General features: G+C 37.7%; 1 protein-coding gene across 2 annotated transcripts in view; it reads right to left on the bottom strand.

Annotated features, from left to right (window-relative positions):
• LOC138052481 (DNA mismatch repair protein Msh2-like) overlaps positions 1-27,500 on the bottom strand; it is a 229,291-nt gene that overhangs the window by 187,590 nt on the left and 14,201 nt on the right. For both annotated transcript variants that reach the window (XR_011133082.1, XM_068898991.1), the window contains exons 8-27: positions 26,312-26,435; positions 25,941-26,021; positions 24,893-24,951; positions 24,572-24,692; positions 23,742-23,855; positions 21,483-21,544; positions 20,994-21,065; positions 20,633-20,749; positions 19,774-19,888; positions 19,623-19,678; positions 19,302-19,391; positions 18,166-18,337; positions 17,477-17,540; positions 16,350-16,411; positions 14,872-14,967; positions 14,556-14,620; positions 2,760-2,927; positions 2,111-2,202; positions 1,397-1,551; positions 573-640 (exon numbers count right to left, since the gene is read on the bottom strand). Coding sequence is in view for 1 of the 2 variants with exons in the window: in XM_068898991.1 (XP_068755092.1) it covers positions 573-640; positions 1,397-1,551; positions 2,111-2,202; positions 2,760-2,927; positions 14,556-14,620; positions 14,872-14,967; positions 16,350-16,411; positions 17,477-17,540; positions 18,166-18,337; positions 19,302-19,391; positions 19,623-19,678; positions 19,774-19,888; positions 20,633-20,749; positions 20,994-21,065; positions 21,483-21,544; positions 23,742-23,855; positions 24,572-24,692; positions 24,893-24,951; positions 25,941-26,021; positions 26,312-26,435 (1,953 nt within the window). In the remaining variant the exon portion in view is untranslated. The remainder of the gene's footprint in view (positions 1-572; positions 641-1,396; positions 1,552-2,110; positions 2,203-2,759; positions 2,928-14,555; positions 14,621-14,871; positions 14,968-16,349; positions 16,412-17,476; positions 17,541-18,165; positions 18,338-19,301; positions 19,392-19,622; positions 19,679-19,773; positions 19,889-20,632; positions 20,750-20,993; positions 21,066-21,482; positions 21,545-23,741; positions 23,856-24,571; positions 24,693-24,892; positions 24,952-25,940; positions 26,022-26,311; positions 26,436-27,500) is intronic.

Raw genomic sequence — 27,500 nt, 5'->3', positions numbered from 1 at the left:
TGACACAACATCTGCCAACACTATTGGTCCGATCGTGGATCGCAACACATTTATTGCATAACACTACCACCGCATAAAAATCTGGGGTGCAGGGATGGCGCAGTGGTGAGAGCACTCGCCTCCCACCAATGTGGCCCGGGTTCGATTCCCGGACTCGGCGTCATATGTGGGTTGAGTTTGTTGGTTCTCTACTCTGTACCGAGAGGTTTTCTCCGGGTACTCTGGTTTCCCCTCTCCTCAAAAACCAACATTTGACATTTGACTTGATTTACTTTCATTGCTCATTTCAGTTTACAGTGTCCCCAATTAGCGCTCCAGCGCTAGAACGACTAGACACTTATATAAAGTGTCTTTCCTTTCCTTTCCTTTCCTTGCAAAACCAAAGAACCAAGGATTCAGCGCGCAGACCTCGACCTCGACCTCGACCTCGACATGTTGTGACACGCGTCACCGATCATGACAAACAAAAGAAATAGTTGACGGATTTTAAACTATACATTTCACAAACTGAAAACTAATTCCAGACCACTGAACCGAAGTAAACAAAAATACCATAAGTGAAACAAACATACTTCAATGACACTCGTTGGAAAGTGCGCCAGTTCTGCGACATGAATACCAAAGCTCTGATCGCAAACACCTGCAAGAGGTTTTTTTTATCCTGCTTTAGACCCATAAGTACATTATTACAATGGAATAAGCACAAGAAATAATACTAATAACAAAAATATAGCAGAAAATCAACAAAAGAACACACCATCTTATCGTGGCACAAACCACTTTCAACAATTTCAACCTTGACCTTAAACATTTTCCCAGTTGTGAAGTTAGCTCGGAATCCGCCCGGAAAATTTATATTTTTGCAAAGGGTCTCAGCTTGACCTGCTTATCATTTTCCAGTAGAGTTCCTTAAAAGTTTTGAAACTGGTTTGAGCAAATAAAGGCAGGAGCGCAAATGGGCTATATGCGCAAATGGGACGGAGGACACATGCAAGGCGCAAGAACTCGTACGATGGTTGTTACTGAAGAAATCTTCCGCTTTCTTTACTGCCAAATTTGTAGCAGTTAAACTGTTCAAAGAAATGAGCCTTGAAGGGGGTTTCCATGTATATTTGGTGTAATCTGGCGGCCCCCACAATATCGGAAAACGAAGGATACGAGAGGAAAGGAAAAGCGCCGAGTGCAAAGAAAAACATACGGAAGAAAACTGTAAGCTTTTCAATGTGATTTTAGTAGATGGCACGCAAGCAAACAACCGAACAGAAAATAACCCGAAACCATGGATGACAGCTTGAAAGATCGCCCTCGAGCTGCAAAAATGGCCAGCAATGCACCTGTTTTAAACTTATCCAGCTAATATCTGTTCACATCGAATGGAATTTATTGATCATCTTACCGGGTTTAACTTTATACAGGAGTGTGAGAGTTCCACTAGACGTCATAGCTGTCACATGTAGGTTTCTGACGGTAGACACTTCATCGGCAAGAGAGGTAAGCTCATGGAAATGGGTGGCAAATAAGCAGAAACAACGAATCTTAGTGGAAATGTATCTGAAAGAGAAATGCAGAGCTTCTTGATCAGTTTTCAATCGACCAGTTAAAGCAGACGCAAGCAATTTAATGACCCAATCACAAGACAGAATAAAAAACATGCAGCCGTTGCCAAGGGAGGGAAAAAACAGAGGGGAGCAAGTCACAAACCCCTCGGCTTTTATCTCTGATTGGCCGAAGTCTTAAGCTAATTTCGCGCGTAATATGTAAAACCACAGCGAATGAGACATTACTTTTGACACTCAACTGCTCTAAAAAAAGCTTAGCAAATTAATTTTCATGTACAAGCCTTTTTATATGCCTTAAAAACGGCTCATTTTGCCCAAGGCGTGTCCGAGTGTCTGCTGGTAGCCAGAAGTGGAGATTACTCCAACGCCTTGAAAATTTAAGTCGAACAAACAGTTATAGAGCGTTATGTTTAACCTCCGAAACTCCTACAAAATGCTTAGAGACATAGAGATGTTACACGCCTTAGAAACTCGAACTAATCAAACACACAAAAAGCAAAATCAACAAAAAATCTAAGAAGACAAATATATATGAAGCATTGGAATCTTACTGTGATATGGCCCAAGCGAGTCCAAAGCCATCGTAAGTAGAAGTGCCTCTTCCGAGTTCATCAATAATGATGAGTGAATTGTCTGTGGCAGACTGAAAAAGAGCAGAGAAGGTCTCGATCTAAACTTGGACAATACCAAACATACAACCTGATCAGTGCAAGAACTTTTTTCGCGGTTGATAGAACTCGTGGACAGTACCAATTTTTATCATTGCGTCCCACGTGAAAGGCCTCCGGAACAGGGCGTAATTTTGAAGAAGCCACGGCAATAAAGAACCACTTCTTCTCAAGAAGACGGATTCGTGGGATAGGACTAGTCCAAATTAAAGAAAGCCACATAGCGAAAGTTCATCGGAGGAGGTAAAAGGTTTATTTTCTCTCGGCTCTGTGCTCATGTTTCCCCACCAGGCTTCACGCATGCGAAAAACAAACAAACAAACAAAGAGGTGCAAAGGGTACCAAAAATAACGCAGCCCATTATTTACTAAGCAATGCACATGGGAAGCAAAATAGCGTTCAACAGAAAATGTCTGAGACGCAAACATGTGTACCTGTGTGTATTCCAATATTTCCATGTTCAATGTTTTTCGTGCTCAACAGTTTCGAAGAAACTGCGAGAAGTGTTCAAGAAACAAACAACGTTATTTACCCTCAAAATTGATGCAGTCTCCAACATTTCTGACATGAAGGTGGAGACTCCTTTCAATTGGCTATCTCCAGACCCCACACGGGCTAAAATAGAATCAGTGATGGAGATCTCGGCCGAGCTACATGGTACAAAGCAGCCAAGCTGGGCCATCAGCACTATCACCCCTGTCTGCGAGGAAATAATTAAAAAAGGGAAAGCTTTCACGAAACGCGAATCAGGAACCATTTGCCACTAACCCAGCCCTCCAAACTAATATCCTAGGTTAGCGGGGAATGCACTAAAACATAGATTGATTTAAAATAAGGACAACCTTTGAATACCCGGTACCGTTTCGGTACAGGCAAGCGTTCTTCTCATAAGCCTCGGCTCGGGCGACTGGGCAACAGATGTTAAATAAAATTTCATTTAATTTCTTTTCAGACACTATTGCCTTACGATACTATTGGATAGAAATAGCAAATGTACGACTTGACCTCACCGCCCGAAAACGCAGACGTTTCAATAGCACACAGCAAGTGTGACTTGACTACACTAGTGTTTTTCCAAGCCGTATATATTGGTCCCAACAAACGATTTCTCACACCCTTGTTTTTAGGTATCCATCCCAATTGCTCGCATAGCCTTGATAGTTTTGAGAACGAAACTCTTGGTTGAATACCGTACATATAAACAAGAACGGTAACTTTTTACACCATGATTACAAATTCGTTATTATAATTCCAAGCTTAACAGATTACCATCAACCGTGCTGTTTAGTAACGTCTAGTGACGAGTAGCGACTGCTAGTGACGTGTAATAACGGGGTAGTGATGTGTAGTAAAGTCTAGTGATGAGTGGCAATGACTAGTAACGTAAAATAACGGATGGTGACGAGGAGTAACAGATATTGACGGTAGACTATATAAAGTAACTAGTATTGATGTGTTGTGTTGGCAGATGATGTTGAGTACTGTATTGCGTAAGGAATTTTAAGGAGATTTTTCATTTAGTGTACTTGGACATGGAATTGTAACCATCAACCTCGTTCCCAGGGTGTCTCTTCTCTGCCTCCTTTGTCGTTGTTCTCAACAACAAACAAGGCCTGGGAACGAGGTTGCCAATCTATATGGTCAGGAGTGCATGACTGGTAGCCTCCCTATGCACAAGAAAAACCTTAAATCACAATGACCACAACCAGGTTTTCTGAGCCGGCGAGACAGAGCACCCCCAGCAAACCATTGTTTGGTATGTACTTTAAGTAGGGTTATTAAAGTGTATCATAAAGCGCATAAATTATATAAAAGAGGTATATCAGCATATATAGGTAGCTATAGCAAAGTATATACATGTATATCCATCTATGCCCATATATCTCTCTGTATACCGGTGTATTTCCATGTATATCCATGTATTCCCATGTATGTCCATGTATACACATGTATACCCATGTTTGTCCATCTGTATCCATGTACAGCCATGTATACCCATGTATACACACATACAGGCATGTATATCCATGTATGTCCATGTATACCCATGTATATCCATGTATAACCATGTATGTCCATGTATACCCATGTATATCCATGTATGTTCATGTATGTTCATGTATACCCATGTATATCCATGTATAACCATGTATTTCCATGTATACCCATATATATTCATGTATACCCATGTATATCCATGTATACCCATGTATGTCCATGTATACCCATGTGTATCCAAGTATAACCATGTATGTCCATGTATACCCATGTATATCCATGTATAACCATGTATGTCCATGTATACCCATGTATATCCATGTATAACCATGTATTTCCATGTATACCCATATATATTCATGTATACCCATGTATGCCCATGTATACCCATGTATGCCCATGTATACCCATGTATATCCATGTATAACCATGTATGTCCATATATAACCATGTATGTCCATGTATACCCATGTATATCCATGTATAACCATGTATATCCATGTATAACCATGTATATCCATGCATACCCATATATATTCATGAATACCCATGTAAATCCATGTATACCCATATATATTCATGTATACCCATGTATATCCATGTATGCCCATGTATGTCCATGTATACCCATGTATATCCATGTATAACCATGTATGTCCATGTATACCAATGTATATCCATGTATAACCATGTATTTCCATGTATACCCATATGTATTCATGTATACCCATTAATGCCCATGTATACCCATGTATATCCATGTATAACCATGTATGTCCATGTATACCCATATATATTCATGTATACCCATGTATATCCATGCATACCCATATATATTAATGAATACCCATGTAAATCCATGTATACCCATATATATTCATGTATACCCATGTGTATCCATGTATAACCATGTATGTCCATGTATACCCATGTATATCCATGTATAACCATGTATGTCCATGTATACCCATGTATATCCATGTATAACCATGTATGTCCATATATAACCATGTATGTCCATGTATACCCATGTATATCCATGTATAACCATGTATATCCATGTATAACCATGTATATCCATGCATACTCATATATATTCATGAATACCCATGTAAATCCATGTATACCCATATATATTCATGTATACCCATGTATATCCATGTATGTCCATGTATACCCATGTATATCCATGTATAACCATGTATGTCCATGTATACCAATGTATATCCGTGTATAACCATGTATTTCCATGTATACCCATATATATTCATGTATAACCATTTATGCCCATGTATACCCATGTATATCCATGTATAACCATGTATGTCCATGTATACCCATATATATTCATGTATACCCATGTATATCCATGCATACCCATATATATTCACGTATACCCATGTATATCCATGTATAACCATGTATGTCCATGTATACCCATGTATGTCCATGTATACACATATATATTCATGTATACCCATGTATATCCATGTATACCCATGTATGTCCATGTATACCCATGTGTATCCATGTATAACCATGTATGTCCCTGTATAGCTATATATATTCATGTATACCCATGTATATCCATGTATACCCATGTATGTCCATGTATACCCATGTGTATCCATGTATAACCATGTATGTCCATGTATACCCATGTATGTCCATGTATACCCATCTACATCCATGTATAACCATGTATAGCCATGTATATCCATGTATATCCATGTATGCCCATGTATGTTCATGTATACCCATATATATCCATGTATAACCATGTATAGCCATGTATATCCATGTATACCCATGTATCTCTATGTGTACCCATGTAAATCTATGTATAACCTTGTATATCCATGTATACTCATGTATGTTCATGTATACCCATGTATATCCATGTATAACCATGTATGTCCATGTATACCCATTTATGTCCATGTATACCCATGTCTGTCCATGTATACCCATATATATCCATGTATAACCATGTATAGCCATGTATATCCATGTATATCCATGTACAGCAATGTATTTCCATGTATATCCATGTTCAGCCATGTATATCCATGTATATCCATGTACAGCCATGTATATCCATGTATACCCATATATCTCTATGTATACCCATGTATATCCATGTATAATCGTGTATATCCATGTGTACCCATGTATAATCGTGTATATCCATGTGTACCCATGTATAATCGTGTATATCCATGTGTACCCATGTATACTCATGTATACCCGTGTATATTCATGTATTATCATGTATATCCATGTACAGCCATTTATATCCATGTATATCCATGTACAGCCATGTATATCCATGTATATCCATGTACAGCCATGTATATCCATATATATTCATGCACACTCGTGTATATCCATGAATATCCATATACAGCCATGTATGTCTATGTATAGCTATGTATACCCATATATTATCGTGTATATCCATGTACAGCCATGTATATCCATGTTTACCCATGCATTTCTATGTATACTCATGTATAACCATGTATGCCCATGTACAGCCATGTATTTCCATGTATACGAATTTATATCCATGTATGCCCATGTACAGCCATGTATATCCATGTACAGCCATGTACATCCATGTATATCCATGTACACCCTTGTATATCCATGAATATCCATATACAGCCATGTATGTCCATGTATACCTATGGATACCCATATATTATCGTGTATATCCATGTACAGCCATGTATATCCATGTATACCCGTGTATATCCACATACAGGCATGTATATCCATGTACAACCATGTATATCCATATATGCCCATGGATATTCATGTATTATCATATATATCCATGTACAGCCATGTATATCCATGTATTTCCATGTAAAGGCATGTATATCCATGTACAGCCATGTATATCCATGTATACCCATGTCTATCGATGTACATCCATGTATAACCATGTACAGCTCTGTATATCCATGTACAGGCATTTGTATCCGTGTACATCCATGTATATCCATGTACAGCCATGTACACCCATATATGCCTATGTATATCCATGTATACCGATGTATACCCATGTATATTCTTTTCTGTCCATGTACAGCCACGTATATCCTTGTACAGCCATGTATATCTATGCATGCTTATGTATACCATGTATATTCATGTAAAGCCTTAAGCCATTTATACCCATGGATACCCATTTATATTCATACACACCCATGCGCGCTCATCCCTACGCAATTGCTAAAATTGCGTTCATAACTGCCAGGATCATAGTTTAACTTGATTTCACATCCGCAGTTCACCATATTTCATATATCATTTCATAGTCAACAACTGTTTGCATAAGAATGATGTGGTAGCCTTTGAGATCCACGAAGTCGTCATGGTCGGTCGGTGGGGCAATTACAAGAATATGAGTACCGTCCATCGTATCAGCACACATTGGAAATCCCCATCTGTCTTTGTAAATGCGCATGACTTCTTTAAAATATTCTCCTTTAGGTAACGTGATAAACCGCGACTTCAGTTTGTTGACAATTGCAGCACACACTTTAACACAAGTGCAAACAAAAGGTGGAGATACACCAAACAAATTTGCAATCGTGCGCTATTCTGCTGATGATGCTAAGTACGACAGCAGAATTAGCAATCGCAGCTTTGGAGACACGGCTCGATCAACGCATTCTCGTATCTTATTTTTGCTTGTTTCCAAATTTATTCCTTGTGCTTTGCTGCATTGAGAGAAGATTCTACTCTTGCTCATTCTCGAGCTTTTGCTGGTATATTTTGTTGTTTTTCAGACGGCGTGATAAACACATCTTATTCGATGGTTTAACATATAATACGCGCGGATATTTTGAGAGTTGCAAAGCATTTTGCGAGAAGTGAGCAAAATGTCCGCGAGTATTAGCCCATCCTCCTTTTTTTTTCGTTTAGCGTCAAATGCGTTTCCTGGGCAGTCTCGGAATCGGAGTCCCGCTACCCCAGCATCATAGCTGTGGAGCCCGGAAAACAAACAAAACGTGAACCCAAAATGAATATGGCTGAAAAGTTGGTGGATGTTGTTGCAAACTTAAGACAGCGTGGGAAAAAGGATCAACCCCTGAAACTCCTATGCAACATTAAAATGGTTTTAAAACACCGTTACCCTTTTTTTTTTTTTTTTGAAAATTCCAAAAATTGGGGTCGGTCAGACAATGCTCAACGGAGAGAATGGCCTTATATGTTAGACCATCGAATAAGAGATTTATTATCCCACTACAAAAAAGGTGTTATTTTACGGGCGTAGTTCCTTCGGTAATGGCCATATTTTCTGTTGAATGAATGATGTCAATAAAATTTTAAGTAGTGGCAAAACTTAGAAATCCGTCTCTGCGTGTGTGGGTGGAGGTGAACATAATAAATTTCTTCTTGGAATATTTTTTTGGGCTCGCGATCTGGCTTCAACTCTTGAATCTTGAATCTTGTTGAGGAGAAGGGGGGTGGGGGTAAGCAAGGGCTTAAATGCCCACGATCTATGGTCAAAGCTGATGCCCAGTGTCGATAACCGTTTTGGTTTAAAAGCAATTATACTAAGCACCCGAAAACTTAGGTTTTTGTTATGGGGAATAAGTAAGGAACCCACACTGTCGCTTTCCTCGATTGTTTTACAATTTCTCCGATGGCGTACACCATAAGTTCATGTCTCTGACTGACTAAACTACAACCCATTGTTCTCTTATCTTATAGACATACATTGATCAAACGTAAACTGATTGGCTATTGGCTATAAAGATCTTCGGGACAAAAGATGAACAAACTTAATAATTGAAGCAGACAGATAGATACGCTCGATTTCCGGGCAGATATATCATTATCATTACATAAACATTACCTTAATCAATACCAATTATCCTGATTCCGACATTATAAATGCTTTCGACATGCTTAATAAGACGTTATTAGTTGTTGTCCTTGGACAAATGTTGGTAAAGTTTGAAGCTCCCTATAAAGTTTACAGGAGAAAATACAGTCATTCCCAAACTTTTATTTACTTGTTAACTTTGTGCTTGTGTTTATTGCTTATTTTGGAAAAATACTCACGCGTCACATTTCGCCGAAGAAATATTTATATACATTAAAAATAAAAGGGGTCGTAATATTGAGCCTTGTGATACGCCACACGAAATATCTAGAAGCTTAGAAGATGTTCCATTCACACTAAACTGTTGCTTGCGATTTGACAAATACGAATGGAAAATGGCAACTGCTGAGTGATCAAAGCCAAAGTATTCTAATTTCTTTATCAAGATCTCATGGTTAAGTATATCAGAGATAGATAGATAGATAGATAGATAGATAGATAGGATAGGAGAACGTTAGTTAAACACGGTAATTTCACCAAATTTACATACGTATTTTACATAGAAAATCTGTTTTACCTAAAAGCCGTGTATAATATACAAAGATACCTAAGTTTAAAAATCAATGACCTTAACATACTTTTTACAAAAATTGCTTAATTTAATCAGTTTTTGCCGATGCAAACGTGAAAGATTTTATTTGCTTTCTTAAACCATTTATAGAAGGCAATTGATTTAGCTGGTCTAGCAGCGCATTCCAAATGGTCGTCCCTGTAGAAAGGAAATTATGGTTATATGCAGGGTAATACACGTCTATACATAGATGTACTTGGGTGTACATGCATATATATGATATATATGATAATAAGAGGCTATACATAGATATATATGGTTATAAATAGATATACAAGGACAGCATGAAAATACATGGTTTTAAATGGAAATATATGGACATATATGATACTACACAGCTATACATGGATAAACATGGTTGTACATGATTATCCATGAATACATATCCATGTGATACATGGCTATACATGGATACACACTGTTGCACACGGCTATACACGGCTGTACTTAGATATACATGGGTAAACATGGATATGCATGGGTATACATGGATATACGTGGGTATGCATGGATAAACATGAATATACATGGAGATACATGGCTGTACATGGGTATACATGGATATACATGGCAAAACATGGATATACAAGGATATACATGGACATACATGGGTATCCATGGATATACATGAGTATACGTGAAAATACGTGGCTGTACACGGATATACATGGATATACAAGGCTCTACATCGATAGACATGGAAATACATGGTTATACATGGATATACATGGGTGTACATGGAAATACGTGGCTAAACAAGGATATAGATGGGTATACATGGATATACATGGATATACATGGATATACATGATACTACATGGGTATACATGTATATACATGGGTATACATGGATATACATGGGCATACATTGCGGTACATGGATATACATGGAAATACATGACTGTACAAGAGTATACATATATATACATGTGTATACATGGATATACATGGATATAAATGAATATACATGGGTACACATGGGTATACATCGACATACATGGGTATACATTGATATAGATGGGTATACATGGAACTGCATCGCTTTACATGGATATACATGGCTCTACAGGGATATACATGGCTATACATGGAAAAACATGGCAATAGATGGCTATACATGAATATACATGGGTATACTTGGGTATACATGGGTATACATGGATATATATGGGTATACATGGATATACATGGCTATACATGAGTATACATGGGTATACATGGATATACACGGTTATACATGGATATACATGGGTATACATAGAGATATATGGGTATACATGGATATACATGGCGGTACATGGATATACATGGATATACATGGCTGAACATGGTTATACATGGATATACATGGGTATACATGGACAGACATGAATATACGTGGCTGTACATGGATATACATGGATATACATGGCTGAACATATGTATACATGGAAATACATGGCTGTACATGGATATACATGGATATACATGGATATACATAGCTATACATGGTTATACATGGATATACATGGGTATACATGGACATACATGGGTGTACATGGTTATACATGGACATACATCGGTAAACATGGTTATACATGGACATACATGGGTATACATGGATATACAAGGTTATACATAGATTAACATGGGTACACATAGAGATACATGGGTATACATAGATATACATAGCTATACATGGTTATACATGGGTATACATGAATATATATTGGTATACATGGACATACATGGTTATACATGGATATATATGGGTATACATGGACATACATGGTTATACATGGATATACATGGGTATACATGGGCATACATGGGTATACATGAATATACATGGGTATACATGGAAATACATGGTTATACACGGATATACATGGGTATACATGGATATACAAGGTTATACATAGATTTACATGGGTACACATAGAGATACATGGGTAAACATAGATATACACAGCTATACATGGTTATACATGGGTAAACATGAATATATATTGGTATACACGGACATACGTGGTTATACATGGATATACATGGGCATACATGGATATACATGCATATACATGGCTATACATGGTTATACATGGATGTAGATGGGTATACATGGACATACATGGGTATACATGGACATACATGGGTATAAATGAACATACATGGTTATACATGGATACACATGGGTATACATGGACGTACATGGGTATACATGGATATACATTGGTATACATGAATATATATGGGTATACATAGACATACATGGTTATACATGGATATACATGGGTATACATGGACATACATGGTTATACATGGATATACATGGGTATACATGGGCATACATGGGTATACATGAATATATATGGGTATACATGGAAATACATGGTTATAGATATATATACATGGGTATACATGGACATACATGGTTATACATGGATATACATGGGTATACATGGACATATATGGGCTTACATGGATATACATGGGTATACATGAATATATATTGGTATACATGGATTTACATGGGTATACATGAATATATATGGGTACGCATGGATATACATGGGTATACATGAATATATATGGGTATACATGGACATACATGGATATACCTGGGTATACATGAATAGATATCGGTATACATGGACATACATGGGTATACATGAATATACATGGGTATACATGATTATATATGGGTATACATGGAAATACATGGTTATACATGGATATACATGGGTATACATGGACATACATGGTTATGCATGGATATACATGGGTATACATGGACATACATGGGCATACATGGATATACATGGGTATACATGAATATATATGGGTATACATGGACATACATGGATATACATGGGTATACGTGAATATATATGGGTATACATGAACATACATGGGCAAACATGGATATACATGGGTATACATGAATATATATGGGTATACATGAACATACATGGGCATACATGGATATACATGGGTATACATGAATATATATGGGTATACATGAACATACATGGGCATACATGGGTATACATGAATATATATATGGGTATACATGGACATACATGGTTATGCATGGATATACATGGGTATACATGGACATACATGGGCATACATGGATATACATGGGTATACATGAATATATATGGGTATACATGGACATACATGGATATACATGGGTATACATGGACATACATGGTTATACATGGACATACATGGTTATACATGGATATACATGGGTATACATGGGCATACATGGGTATACATGAATATATATGGGTATACATGGAAATACATGGTTATACATGGATATACATGGGTATACATGGACAAACATGGTTATACATGGATATACATGGGTATACATGGACATACATGGGCTTAGATGGATATACATGGGTATACATGAATATATATGGGTATACATGAACATACATGCGCATACATGGATATACATGGGTATACATGAATATATATGGGTATACATGAACATACATGGGCATACATGAACATACATGGGCATACATGGGTATACATGAATATATATGGGTATACATGAACATACATGGGCATACATGGGTATACATGAATATATATGGGTATACATGGACATACATGGGCATACATGGATATACATGGGTATACATGAATATATATGGGTATACATGGATATACATAGGTATACATGGACATACATGGGTATACATGGATATACATGGGTATACATGGGCATACATGGGTATACATGAATATATATGGGTATACATGGAAATACATGGTTATACATGGATATACATGGGTATACATGGACAAACATGGTTATACATGGATATACATGGGTATACATGGACATACATGGGTTACATGGATATACATGGGTATACATGAATATATATGGGTATACATGAACATACATGGGCATACATGGATATACATGGGTATACATGAATATATATGGGTATACATGAACATACATGGGCATACATGGATAGACATGGGTATACATGAATATATATGGGTATACATGAACATACATGGGCATACATGGGTATACATGAATATATATGGGTATACATGGACATACATGGGCATACATGGATATACATGGGTATACATGAATATATATGGGTATACATGGATATACATAGGTATACATGGAGATACATGGGTATACATGGATATACATGGGTATACATGAATATATATGGGTATACATGGAAATTCACTGGTATATACCTTTATATATAACAATTTAAGGCTTTAATACATCCATGATATAATTACATACTATTATGATACACTTTAATAACACTACTTAAAGTACCAACCCATTGTTTTAACGAAAACCGCTGGTCAACAATCTCATTGCTGTCTAAGGTCTTCCCATGCACAAGGCCTTGACTGAGTCAACCATTGCGTGTAACTTTCTGTTTTTAGAACTAACCCTTTGGCCGGGGACTCACATTTACATCAATTTGCACAATTTGCGTACGTTGTTTTTGCTCTTTTTGTCTTCGTGTCACAAAAATTTTATTCTGATTGGCCACTCTAAACAGTGCGTGCAGAGCCGAAGAACTTGTGGCGTTCTAAAAATAGAAAGATATGCGCAGAGGTTGACTCATAGGGCTTGTATGGGAGAGGCAAGCTCCTGCTCATGGGATCATGATAGGGTGTAAAGAACGCCACACAGCTTGGTAATAATATGGTAAAAATCTTTTCTCTAATCGTGTTCATGAAAGGGGTGGACGCGTGTTGTGATGACGACATTGGAGAAACTGTAAGCGATAAATGAAAGGGTCGGAACTTGCGTTTTCAAGGGTTAAATTATACATACTCCCGGCAACCATATTATTATTGCAAACCTGTCTGATGTACGTGGACTTGCCACCCATGTTAGGTCCAGTGATTATAAGAAATTCTTTTTGACCTGAAAATTGGAAAAAAAAAAACTCAAAAAGGTCTTATGCAATTTAGCCTTTATCTTCTAAAGGAAGGCGTTTAAAAGTAAATGTAACTTCCCGATAAGTTTCTTCTTTCTCATCTGGAAAACGTATTAAAACACTAGCTTTTTCGAATAAAAAGGCTCCGGCATTGAAAATGACTTTTGCAGGCTTTCACTTTACTTATCCCCACCCAAGATCGTACAGTCAAGACTTCGTGTTTTAGTTTTATGTCTACCTCTCTCTAATGTAATGTCATTAGCAATGAATGACACGTCATCTTGTACTTCAAGGCAGGGATGTCTGGCCATCTCAAGATTTATGTGACCCACACCTACACATTGAAAAGTGTTAGTGGAAAATAATTCACAGCATGCAATGATCTTTGACGATCAATCTCTAGAAACTCGACTAAAAGCTACTTGAAGAAACATGATGAACGCAGACGTAAACCAATCATGGAAGCCTGGCCTCTGTGTGAACTGGCCGCAGAAATTTGCATTTAAAGTGGTTGCCACCGGTTGCTAAACATGGCCCGAGTACTACTGCATATATCTTTTAACCAACTAGAGGTGGTTATTCGAGAGGCTGAACGAAAGAATCTCGGCCTCAGGGAAAGAGAATAGATCCTTTTACAGCAAAGGCATGCACTACTCAAGTGTATAATGCACGTGCGGACTTGCTGTTCTTGGCCATTCAACTTTTTGTTCTCTCCCATCTTTGTTCTTGTAAATGTCTTTACTTTTAAGCTTCTTAATAATTTCTAGAAAGGTCAAAGTTGTACAAGTAAAGTACTTACAGATTTGTGTTACTCTCCGAAGGGGAGAAATCAACGACTTAATTGATAAGGTCGTTCATTTAAACCAAGTGTAACGCGTATTTCAACATTTCCTCTCCTTTTCCAGGCTTGCTTCCTCGACACTCTTCGATAATGAAAACCCTTTATATACTTTAATTGGGCAAAATATGACTTAATACGCGTTGTTTAAAGCCCCACTTTAAATCTGTTTAACTAATCGCCCCTTCAATTGACTTTTTTCTGCTCTAACCAATTTAGATTCACTTAATACACATTCTTCCCAATTGGGATAGCGTTCATGCTCAGCTACAAAACTTGGGAATTAATAAAGTGAAAATGGGAAAGTGGCTAGTTAAGGCAGAAAAAACGTGATAACAAATAAATTTCATGTTGCCGGGTGTCTAGCTGTTCAGTAATAGCAGAAACCCATAAGGGTTGAAACGTGTAACGGCCCCTTGTGAGTGCTGGGAAACAAGCTTCTGAATATTCCAATTTGCTAAGTACCATATTTGGAACGAGAGCGAGGGGTTTCCAAATATGGTACTTAGCACTGAAACGTTCAACCAATCAGTTCGCACTGAATATTCGGAAGCTGTGAACGCGCGTTACACGTTTCAACCCTTATGGGTTTCTGGTAATAGATCACAGAGGACGTCAAAATGTGGTAAGAACAAAAAAGTGGCAAACAAAGCGATAACCGAGTGTGTTACTGATGTTTTTACGGCATTTTGACGTCTTATGTGATCTATTAATGAACAGAAGCACGGCAACATGGAATCTATTTGTTTTATATCATTATAAGTTTTTAATGACGTAACCTATGCATCTGTCCTGTAATAGACCAAAGGTGAAAACCAATCAAAATACGTGCTTTATAATATACTCTACAGCAGTTCATGCTGAGCGCCATTAAATACCTTTCGGAGTCATTTTAGGACGAACATATGGAATTGGAGCATTGGCAGAAACATGAGCAAAACTGTTGAAAGAAAGGAAGAAAAATAGAACATTTCAAAGTAAACCAAGTGATGATGTGCGCGAGGTCGAACTCTAGGTAATTAATTTGCATAAGAATACGCTCTGCCGCACCCTGCGAGCAGAGCCTCCTTTTGTCTTTTTCTTTACTGAGGAGGAGAAAAGTAGGCTCTGCTCGAATCGCGTCAACTCTTTGAAGCCGCCGCAGACTGAACCTCTGGACTAATCAATCTTGTTTTCTCTCGTCAAACAGGTTTTTCCAGTGCGAGGGTCCGTTTAGTGACAAAACCGATGGTTACAATTGAGCCCGCTGTACCATGAAAAACCAAGATCCTTTTTCCGTCACGGAATGGGACTTCTGTGCTAGAAAGCGCTAGTTTTCGTGAAATGTCTCAACACTTTTTCCCTGATGGTCGGTAATGGGTTGTTGAAAGCACATTCTGCAAGTATATTTAATAGCTTTCAAAGCTCATTAATATTCAATATCTCGTTTTGTCCCGTTGTGGTGCAATGCAAGTTTTTGCAGATAAAGAACTGTCACCTGTTTTCAAAAAAAAAAGTGGCTTCAAAAAAGGCTCCATTTTAAATAGAAGTTTCATGCATGCAATCAGGATCCCAGAACTCCCCTTTGATGTTTCAGATGAATAGCTGAGTGACACATGTCATTGCCAGCCACCACCACCGCAATGACGACGACGATGACGACAACCAGTTCCACCACCACCACTACTACTACTGGTTTGTAGTAAAAAAATATCCCTTAGAACTGAGTTTAAAGCTCTACCCACCCTTTTAGAAACACACAGGAATTAACCAGGCATAAAACCTTACCCATGGGACCAAACCTTTTAATCACCTGATTGGACAAAATGCCTATGGAATATTAATGAGCTTTGAAAGTCAATATTTACGAAAGTAAACTCTGTTGTGCTGTTTTCCACTTTAAAAAACACTACTTGTGTATCTATCAACAAATAAAAACAGAATTCATTTGACAGGGTTTAAGTGTCAAAGTGCAATGTCCATGAACGATAGCATTTAACGAAAACAAAAGCAACGTTATAGTCACCTTATTAAGGCGTCAATGTGTGCAATGATGTCACTCAACATTTGCATAGGTTCACTATAGCCCCCTTAGAAAAACAATAAATAAAACAACTTGAATGAGGGAAGGATGGAGGGGAGGAAAAAATTTCATAATCACAGGAAGGTTAATCCAGTTAAGTTTATTTGAGTGTCCCAGTCCAGGCAGTGGGGACACACAACCAAGCAAGCTACAATTACAGTGTTCCCCCCTTTAATAATTGTTAGGCCAGACCACAACCTGAGGAATCTGTGCCTGCCTCTTTGAGTGTAGTGTGTGGATTATTAATTTAAAAGCCTTTATAAACAAACGTTGTGGGATGGAGCCCACACTTTGTAGCCTAACCATACATGGATGTAATACAAAGACAGCACTCTCTCCCGAGTGCTGACCAGTCAAGCCAGGTAGTCTGATGCTCAAGCAATGGCAGTAACTGCTTGGCAGTTGAAAGCAGGGCCAGTGATGTCCGTGTGACATGCTAGTAAGTTTTCAATGTTAGTAGTTTTATTGTTTTTGGTAGTATACCAGTAAGAAAATAGCCTGCGAACGCAGATGTATTTCTGGCGGTCGGAAATACGTCTGGGTTTGCAGGCTAGTAATAAAATGTTTATGTATTAAAAAAGGTTAGTGCATATCCTGAGTTGAAAGTAAGTGAGAATAAAACCAGAACATACCAGCCACCTTGATGACTTCATCAGCCAGTTTACTTTGCACCTCATTGTATGTTTCCTTGTAAGCTTGGAACTCTTCATTTAGCTGCCGAAGCACAGAATTGTTAAACCTTATTCCATCCTTTCTGGTGTCTATAGTGGTGTAGCGTTTGTTGCCTCTCAGAGCTTTTTCTTCCTATGAGAGAACAGCAAAAAATTCATGTAAGGGCCTGAAAAATTCAGGTGGTTTCAATGGAATTCGATTACAATAATTGTAATCCTAAATTGCAATAATTGTAATAATTGTAATCAAGTATGTATTGTATTGTATTTTAATGGTAATTATTACAATTACAATACCATACAATGCAATATATACTTAATTGACCACTCCCCATAGGGGCTTTTCAGGGTCAATGAAACACAATCAATGAAAAAGAACAGAACAACAACAACAACAGCAATTGTTAAGAATCCCAACAGGCCAGAGGCAAACCAGTTGGCTGTTTACAAGTGCAACCGAGAATTTGAACCAGGAACTACCAAGAACAAATGCAACAAGTGGTTAGAACTGGCCTTGAACCAGGGAAATCTGGATTTCAAGACAAGTGTTCCAACCACAGGGGCTGCACTGCCTCCTATTCTATTATAATGGCAAATTTACAAGGAAGCAGTAGAGGACTTTTGTCTGTGTTTACGTAGCCTCATCTAAAATACTTGGGGAGTTGGGAGAATTCTTGACAGTCATCCTAACTCCCCCTCATGTTAAGATGAGACTACGTAAACATGGATGAAGTCCTCTACTGCTTACATACAATGCATGTTCGTGTACATGTTTCTTTTAGATGACAATTTTGACAAGATGATTAGCTCAGTTTCACATAACATATAAAAGATTATAGGTAAAATTTACATAGGCAACAAAAAAGAGTGTAATAAGAGTGTAAGGTGTAATAACAAAATAGGGAGCGAGTTGGGATCATCCAAATAGCAAAGGCTAATCTAGTGGATGACCCCATTTAACCCCGTGGATTAACCCACAGATCCCTAACATATAACGTGAGACGATTTTACTTGTCAATGAAGGGCCGTTTAGGAGTCAATGGGTTAATGTGGTTTTGGTCAAACAATGCAAAACCAAGCAGGGTTATACAACTCACCTTTTTGGTAATTCTAAAGAAATATCCATATTGGTTATTGGATTCTAATTTTATTGACTTTCCTGCTTCAAGACCCATGTCCCTTGCAGCCTATTAAGAAAAAAGAAGCAAGAAAACAAAGAAATGGAGGAATGTTACTCTGCTGCCACCTGCAGCCTGAACAAGTGCTGCACAATACACGTAAGTTGATCAGTCACTCTACATCACATCCTTGGCAATAAGCAAAATTTTGCCAGTATACGTGAGTGAAAACGTAAACCCTTTCTGACAGTCAAGATTGTAAGACAATATTTCAAGTAAAACCTTAAAACAAAAGCTGACCTTATTCAGTTCAACTGGCATCTGCTTTATAATCTCATCCATCTTTTCTCTACATTCTGAGAAAAAGAAGTTCAACACATTTTGAATTACTTTTCTTTCAAACTAAGGATAAAACAAATAATGGAATCAATATTATTTAAATGACACAAACCTTGCAACCCGTCATCAAATGAGGCCTTGATCAAATACTCATGGTTTTCCACTTGATTAAGGTCCACTGTCGTTTCTACTAACTCACTAAACTTTTGAAAATCCTCAACAAGATCCTACAAGGTGACAATGATAGAACAATAATAATTATTACATTTAGGTATGCTGGCCTTTGTCCAAACGTTAAAACTTTGAATGTCTGTGAAAGTTGCTCACGAAGTAGCATCACTGTTATCGTCACTAAAAGGAACCACAGCAGCAATAACAGTAATAACAGTTTTACAGTAGCAGCACTGTAAAAACACCACAAGCATTAACACTTGCAGCGTGGTCACAAAAGCACCTACACCAATGGCATTTACATGTAACACATGCACCAGCTTGGCACCTGAGCACAACACCAGAACTAATGCCACTGTTAAAACAACATGATAAGCAGCAACACCAGCAGAAGCACCAGCTATGGTACCTGTGGAGGTGACATAGTCATCATCATATTGGTTGAAACCATAACATCTATTGAACAGTCCATTGCAATGGTGACTTAATGATGCCAGCAGCAGAAGCACCTTTGGCACGTATGGCGGCGACATCGTCATCATTATCATATTGGTTGAAACCCTAACATCTACTGAACAGTCCATTACAATGGTGACTTAATGATGCCAGTCACAATGGAAAAAGAGTAAAATTAATGTAAGCCTCAGCTTGGTTGAAACAGTCAGAGATAAACATTACAGATAAGATTCTCAGGCTCCAGGACAGTCTTCATTTGTACTCAATGCTGCCCTCTCTGTGTGCTACAATGTTACAGCACAATTGAAGAGTGCAAACAATATAACTTGTGTCACCATATTCACCTGAAGAGGCGTTGTGAAACAATCACGTATTAGTTCATGGTGGTCGCCTTGATATCCTGACAAAACACCAGTAAATGAGGGAAGTCTATGAAGGGCTTGGTACACTCTAACACAGTCCTGTTGAAAACAAATTGAAATCTAACTTTCACTCACTACAATATTATTTGCATGTTCCTTGCTTGAAACAATATACTGTATTTTAGCACTTTCAAAAATAATATTCTGAATAGAATACAATATGCCTTGAGCAGTGAAACAAAAAGTTTTCTCATAGGATTAATTGAGAGCATGTGCTGCATTTTGCGGCAGTAACTTCATTACTGGCATCTACTTTTCTCATTGAACTATTAAAAAGACAAACCTGCAAGGTAGCCTTATGGCGTTGGAATTTCTTAGAAAGTCTCGAAAAGTCGGGGACTTTGCGTAGCTCTTCCTGTAAAATACGAAATAAACAATCAAGCAATGTCTGTCACATCAAAGTAATTAACAATAACTATGATAGTTGTGTAACCTGGTATCCTACTAAATGTCAGGCCTGACCAGAAAACAAATTTAATTAATATAGTTTAAGCTATGCAATTTTAAGAAATGAGACTTTGTGAACCAGGCTGTAAATAACTTCCTAGTAAATCTATTTGTGCCAGAATTAATCATGAATTTCACTAAATTTAAACTTAATTAAAATAAATTGAAAATTGAAAATACTAAGTTAAAAATTATAAATCTTTTTGCTCCTAATGGTTTCCCATTGTCATGTAAACATGACTATATACAATGTATGGGGTAAGAGTAAAATCTGTAAGTGGCTGTTTGAGGATCGAGAGACAGGTTGTACAGTGTATATCCAAACCTGTAAAGTTTGTCTTAGCTCTGTATCTTCAAATAATACTTCCACAATGTCAAGCCTCTCCTCTGGAAAAAAATACAGCAAAATGTAAATGAAAACGAAGTGAGGCCTTCATAAAAATAACACTTGTGAAAACACAGCAAACAGACAATTATACAAGTGGTACAAACATTTTTACTGTGCAATTTGCCAGCATAATAAACAGTCCTCATAATTACTTGTCAAAAGGTACATAATTTAAATGATACATTAGTCCAAAGTACTAAAAGAAAAAAGAGCCCAAGACCAGACTTTAAAAAGCAACAAAATAAAGGTCAATCTGGCAGTGCAGCCCATCCCAGTGGTTAGGGCGTTTGCCTTCAGAGCCGGAGTTCCTGGGTTCATGACTTGTTCTGACCATTTGTTGAATTTTTTTCTGGTAGTCCCTGGTTTAACTGCTCGGACGCACTTGTAAATAGCCAATTTTTAGGTGTTGTTGCTGTTGTGTTCTGTCGTTTCGTTGATTGTGTTTCATTGGCCCTAAAAAGCCCCTATAGGGAGCGGTCAATTTAAGTATATGTATTGTTCAATTTATTGTATTGTACTTACATGTATGGTATGCCCATCAAGGCATGCAATTAGATCCATTACTTTAAGTGTAAACTACTTAATACAATACTTGTATTTACATGTACATGTACAACAACAAGGTTAGCACTAGCATTAGGTCATATTAATGTTAGTGTTATCAAATACTTTTATTTAAACTGTTCACCTTATACTTAAGGTGAAGAGATTTTCACATGTAAATTAGAATTATCAGTACTGATGAAACTTTGAAGTCGAAGGGAAGGGAAAAAGGACACTTGATAAAAAGAGACTATATAAAATTGTGATACTAGGCCACTATGCAAATGTTGTGACTGGGTTCCCTCCATTTCAGACTCGTGATTTTGTTTTGCATAGTTGCTAATGTCGAGACGCTACCTTGTTATTTGTTGTTGGTTGAGATTTTTGTAAGGATACAATATTTTTAACGTCTGTTTATACATGTACCAGTGCATGGATTCATTCTTACACCTGCACAGTAAAATTGACTTAAATCTCATGGAGTGCATTTCTACAAGTACATGCACTGTACGGTACTTTATTTCCAAAGGTTGAATTATAGACAACACTAGGCTGATGTGGACCTTTACAAAGATGATCACAAGCTCATCAATGAAAACAGGACAGAACACCAACTATAAGAATCTCATGGCAAATTTACTGGAGGCAAACTACTGGGCTATTTCACAACTGCACCCCCGACACTGAACCAGGAACTATGAAGATCACATTCAACCAGTGGTTGAATGGTCAGAATTTGAGCCCGGAACCTTGAGGCAAGCACCCTAACCACTGGGTCACACTGCCTCCTCTAAAAACAACTTGGACTGCATTCTTCACACAAAACTAAAAAGTAATGAAGGGTCCAAAATTAACTTTTTATATGGGTCCCTAGACTGGGAGGGTTGTCCAATAGTCACAAATAGACTCCATTGGTGTTAGTGGTGATTCCAATGGTTCTATTGGTGAAAGTGAACGTGTTTTGTGTGGTTGGCTTATAGAACGAGGAATGTCCATAATAATAATTAGTGCATTTCTACAGTGTACTTGGTGTAAAAGTGAACATGTTTTGCACCAATAGAGCCACTGGAATGACATCATTTTCTATTGGTACCAATCCTGCCATTGGTACCAATGGACCATTGGTTTGATGAACAAAGCATATCCGTTTGTGTATATTGGACACGAGAGGAGGTAGACTGGCCACTAGATAAACATTGTGGTCGACATGTTTTGGACATTTTTATGGATACCAGAAAGCAATGACTGCAAGCATTGTTTTCCGCATTCATTTTAATGAAAGCAGACCTTTCGGGTCTTTCTGCAGCTACCGGAAAGCATTGTGTTCTTGGTCACTTGGGATTAGTCTTTCTTTGGAATTGTTTTGCTTTCTGTCTTTTGTTTGTTGTTTTACGTAATTTCTACTCCGGTACCTGCAAAAGCTGCCATTATTGCAAAGAAAATGTATCCGACCTCGAATGCATAATTAACATAGAAATTCATCTGCCCCTTAGTTTGTTGACAATTTCAGCCACAGAAACATGAGTCACATTCTGTCACACACAAGCCGCAATTTCTGACCCTGTAATAGCAATATACATTTGTACCTACCCAGAATTTTGGTTGAAAATGCAAAAGGGGCAGATAATAATATTTCAACTGATCATGATGTACCTATCTTGTTTTTGTCCATGAGTGGTTGTTTTACCCACTGTGCTACCAACCGCTGTCCTTGAGCTGTCTTGCACTTGTTCAAAAGGCCAACAAGACACATGCTTTTGTTCCCTCCTAAAAGGGCATGCAAGTGAAGTAAAATGTCATCATTCCCCCTCAATTTTGTCTCCACTTCCCCCAACATACTGTATGCCTCCACAAAGGTTAAAAATCTGGGTGATAATATTATTATGGTATTGTTAATAAGCATGTCTCACTCCTACAGTGCTACAGCTGTATTCTGTACTGTACAGCGGATCAATATCCCATCACAGTACCTCACATTTCAGACACTGAAGCTAACATCAAACAGCAAATATTACACTCTAAACTCAAATGAAGATGATGAACCAGAGGCCTAATCTTACCATCCTTTTTCATAAAATTTTGCATGATGTTAATGAACCCAGACAATGTTCATTGGGCTCCAAGTTCCCACCCATGTTGCGAAATGCACCTATTTAAATGCACGCCCAATTTTGATCTCCAATACAAAGTGTCCCTTTAAGTCTAAGCCTTATCTACCTATTTCTAACAATACAGTAAAGGGTAAAGGTTAATGTTATTTTTAGCTTTAATAGGATAGCCTTACTTGAAGAGCAGCATTTGGCGGACACTTTGAGAAGTTAATAATTAACTTCCAGGACATGGGTGATGTAGGATGAAGTTGGGGAGAAGAGAAAGGGGACACTCTTTGTGATGCTCATTGAAATGCATGCACGTGGATCTAATTACAGACATTTCTGGACATAGCTGTTTGAGTAAAGTACATGCAATCCATTGTTCATTACCATCTAAAGGGTTTGGAAGAAGATTAAGAGCCCTCACAGCAGCTGAATCAAGCTTCATAAACTGTGATAGGTCGAATGTACTCAAGTGAAACTGCCCAAAGTTTGTTTCATCTGAAAGAAACTGACAGAAAATACAATGACTGAAACATGTTTCTTCTTGAGTTCAAGGATCAGGACGAGATCAAGAAACTGCATTATTGGTACCAAAGTGATTACAGTACTGGTCCTTTGAGAACTTAGGATAATTTATTGACACTTTATTGCCCCATGAAAAATGGTACAAGAAATTCTATGCAGACAATTATTATCAAGCAATATTACCTCCAAGTATTTGATCAAGGCTGCCAAGGCAGCACAGGCTTGTGTCAGATCCATCTCAGCTATGGAATAACAAGTAAAAAGAACAATACTTCAGTTTCAAAAATATTAAAATTCAACCTCTACCAAATGAATATTAAACATTGTTATTGCTGCCTTATGTCTAAGAGTGAATTTTAATTCAGGACATTACAACTCAATAAATTTTACTTTTTTGCCATCCACTCAGCTGTACCAAGTGTAAATGTAACACCTATAGTAATGGTTTTGTTAAAACTTGAAAAAATATTCTACACTCAGTCTGGCAAAAGAGCGAGGACCGGTGAAACTTGGCACGTCAATTATGCTAAATTAAATGCCTCTTTGAACTGTGAATTGAGATGCCAGGATTTTACCTGACATCTTCTTACCCCATATTGAAAGTGGCATGACTATTTCGGGGGTGGGGCTGGGGGGTGAGGGGTGTTAAAGTTCTGAAGTCCAATCGAATGTAAACTCATTTTATTGATAAACGTTTACGACAGCACAAATACACATCCGTCATAAGAAAAATAGTAGCTTGCCCCAAGCAAGTGATGTCCTAATCTCACAAGAAACATGTAAACAACAACTAACTGTAACAGATGATATAGAGTGAGTTCATTAAAACTTCCATTTGTATTCCTTAACAAGGGGTGCAATAGCTGAAACAACCCAAACCTTTACAAAAATGCTAACCTTAGGCCTGAACACTAGGCTTTAGATAACTTTTGTAAAGGTTTGGTTTGTCTCAGCTATGGTATCCTTCACGACCCACCCGCCACCCCCTACACCCAGAATAGTCATGCCACATTAAAAGAAATATGTCGCTGGTCAGTGAGGGAATAAAAGAACTGTCATTGCAGTTTTAGATCAAACCTGCAGAAGAAACAAGGCAAGAAGAGGTGAAATGTTGTGTTGTCAAGTGTAACTTCTAGGTTGCATTTACAATGTCTCTTCAAACCAGAGTATGTTCCAAGTTATACCTCTGTAATTAATATTATACATTTCTGTATAACAGAGCTTAACTTACGAAGTGTTGCACTGTTTCCAGAGGCACCCATTTTCAAAAGTCTGTTAAGATCCTGAATAATGTCCTTGTTGGAAAATTCAGCTAATTGAAAGGATGACATACCAGTAATCATAATTTAATCAATGAGATTAATAATTGGTAGAGCTCTACAAAAAACCAAGTTTGCAATAAATGCTAGATTATAAACAAATCATACATGAACGTGTATATCTCAGGCAAAAACTGTATACAAAAGGCTTGGTTAGTATATGTAAATGTCTGGTGATTAGAGAAAGGCAACAGATTTGAAATGGTATTGGCAAGTGAACAAAAATTTAATGATGATGAATCCTCAACAGCTACAATGAACAAAGAGTTAAGTGACTTTGTACCTTTCTTCCGTTCGGTAATAAGAACACTACTTCTCTGTATAACTTCTTGAACTTTTGCTGCATCAGCACTTTTGTCATGTTGAGGAAGTAGACATTCCTTTGGGCCAAGTTGGACTAACAGGGCCTGGCAGTATAAATTAATAATAATTAATTTCTTCATTAATTAATTTACTTTTTTTTTGCAGGGGATAAAAAAGTGCCATTGGTTAGTTATGAGTAAAATGAACTTCCAAGAGCACAGCGGGAAACCTTCTGTTGGTTCGTCAGTACAGAGTAGAAATGTTAATAAATTACATGTACTCTTGGATAAAGTACATGTACGTGTAATATCCAAAACTACCTAAACAGTAACACTTATCCCGATCCTAATGCTTTTCAAACCATCACAGAGGATTTGATTTAACTTAGTGTAATTAATTTTAGTTAGTTACAATGGCTAGTGGATTGGGTTGCTAGGTTGTTGGCTCGTGAATTGGATGTACATAACTCCATAATCATGGAAGTGGAAAAATCTGGAGTGGCTTTTGTAGAATCTGTTGGGCTGCCTGTTACTGCCAAGAAAAGCATTAGAGGATAGGTTTTAGATGGAAAAAGAGAGGGCATGGAAGACAAAAAAGGCAAACTACATTTATGTGGCTAAATAACATTTAGGCAAAAATCGAGTTGAACTAACATGTCCAGCAGCCTTTACCATTAAATTTTGGGTAAAATTTAAGAATCCGATCCCACTAATGCGTCGGCCCACGCGTTGGCCAACGCGTTGGCCGACACACCACCGACGCACGACCGACACGTCGGCCAACACACTACCGACACGTTGGCCGATACACTACCGACGCGTTGGCCGACACACTACCGACGTGTTGGCCGACACACTACTGACACGTTGGTCTAAACACTACCGACACGTTGGTCTAAATACTTACTCTTTATAATTTTGTTAGTTCTTTCAGTTGGAAGCAAGAACAACTCCATAAGGAACGACGAAAACACCATTGGCAAATAGCCGCCATTTTTAAAATGAAACACTAGTACCTAGGTCTGCTCGATGTTTTGGCAAGGGTCGGTTACCAAAGCGGGGAGTTAATTTGCAAGTCGACCAACATGCTTATTTTTCGTGCATTATAAAGGATTGGGAAGCTTAAACTCTTTATTGATCATTGACTTTTAACTACTTTCCTATTCCTAG

This window comes from Montipora capricornis, chromosome 6, assembly GCF_036669925.1.
Source record: "Montipora capricornis isolate CH-2021 chromosome 6, ASM3666992v2, whole genome shotgun sequence".
In the NCBI taxonomy this organism is placed as follows: domain Eukaryota; kingdom Metazoa; phylum Cnidaria; class Anthozoa; order Scleractinia; family Acroporidae; genus Montipora; species Montipora capricornis.
This window is presented reverse-complemented; position numbering and strand designations above follow the sequence as displayed.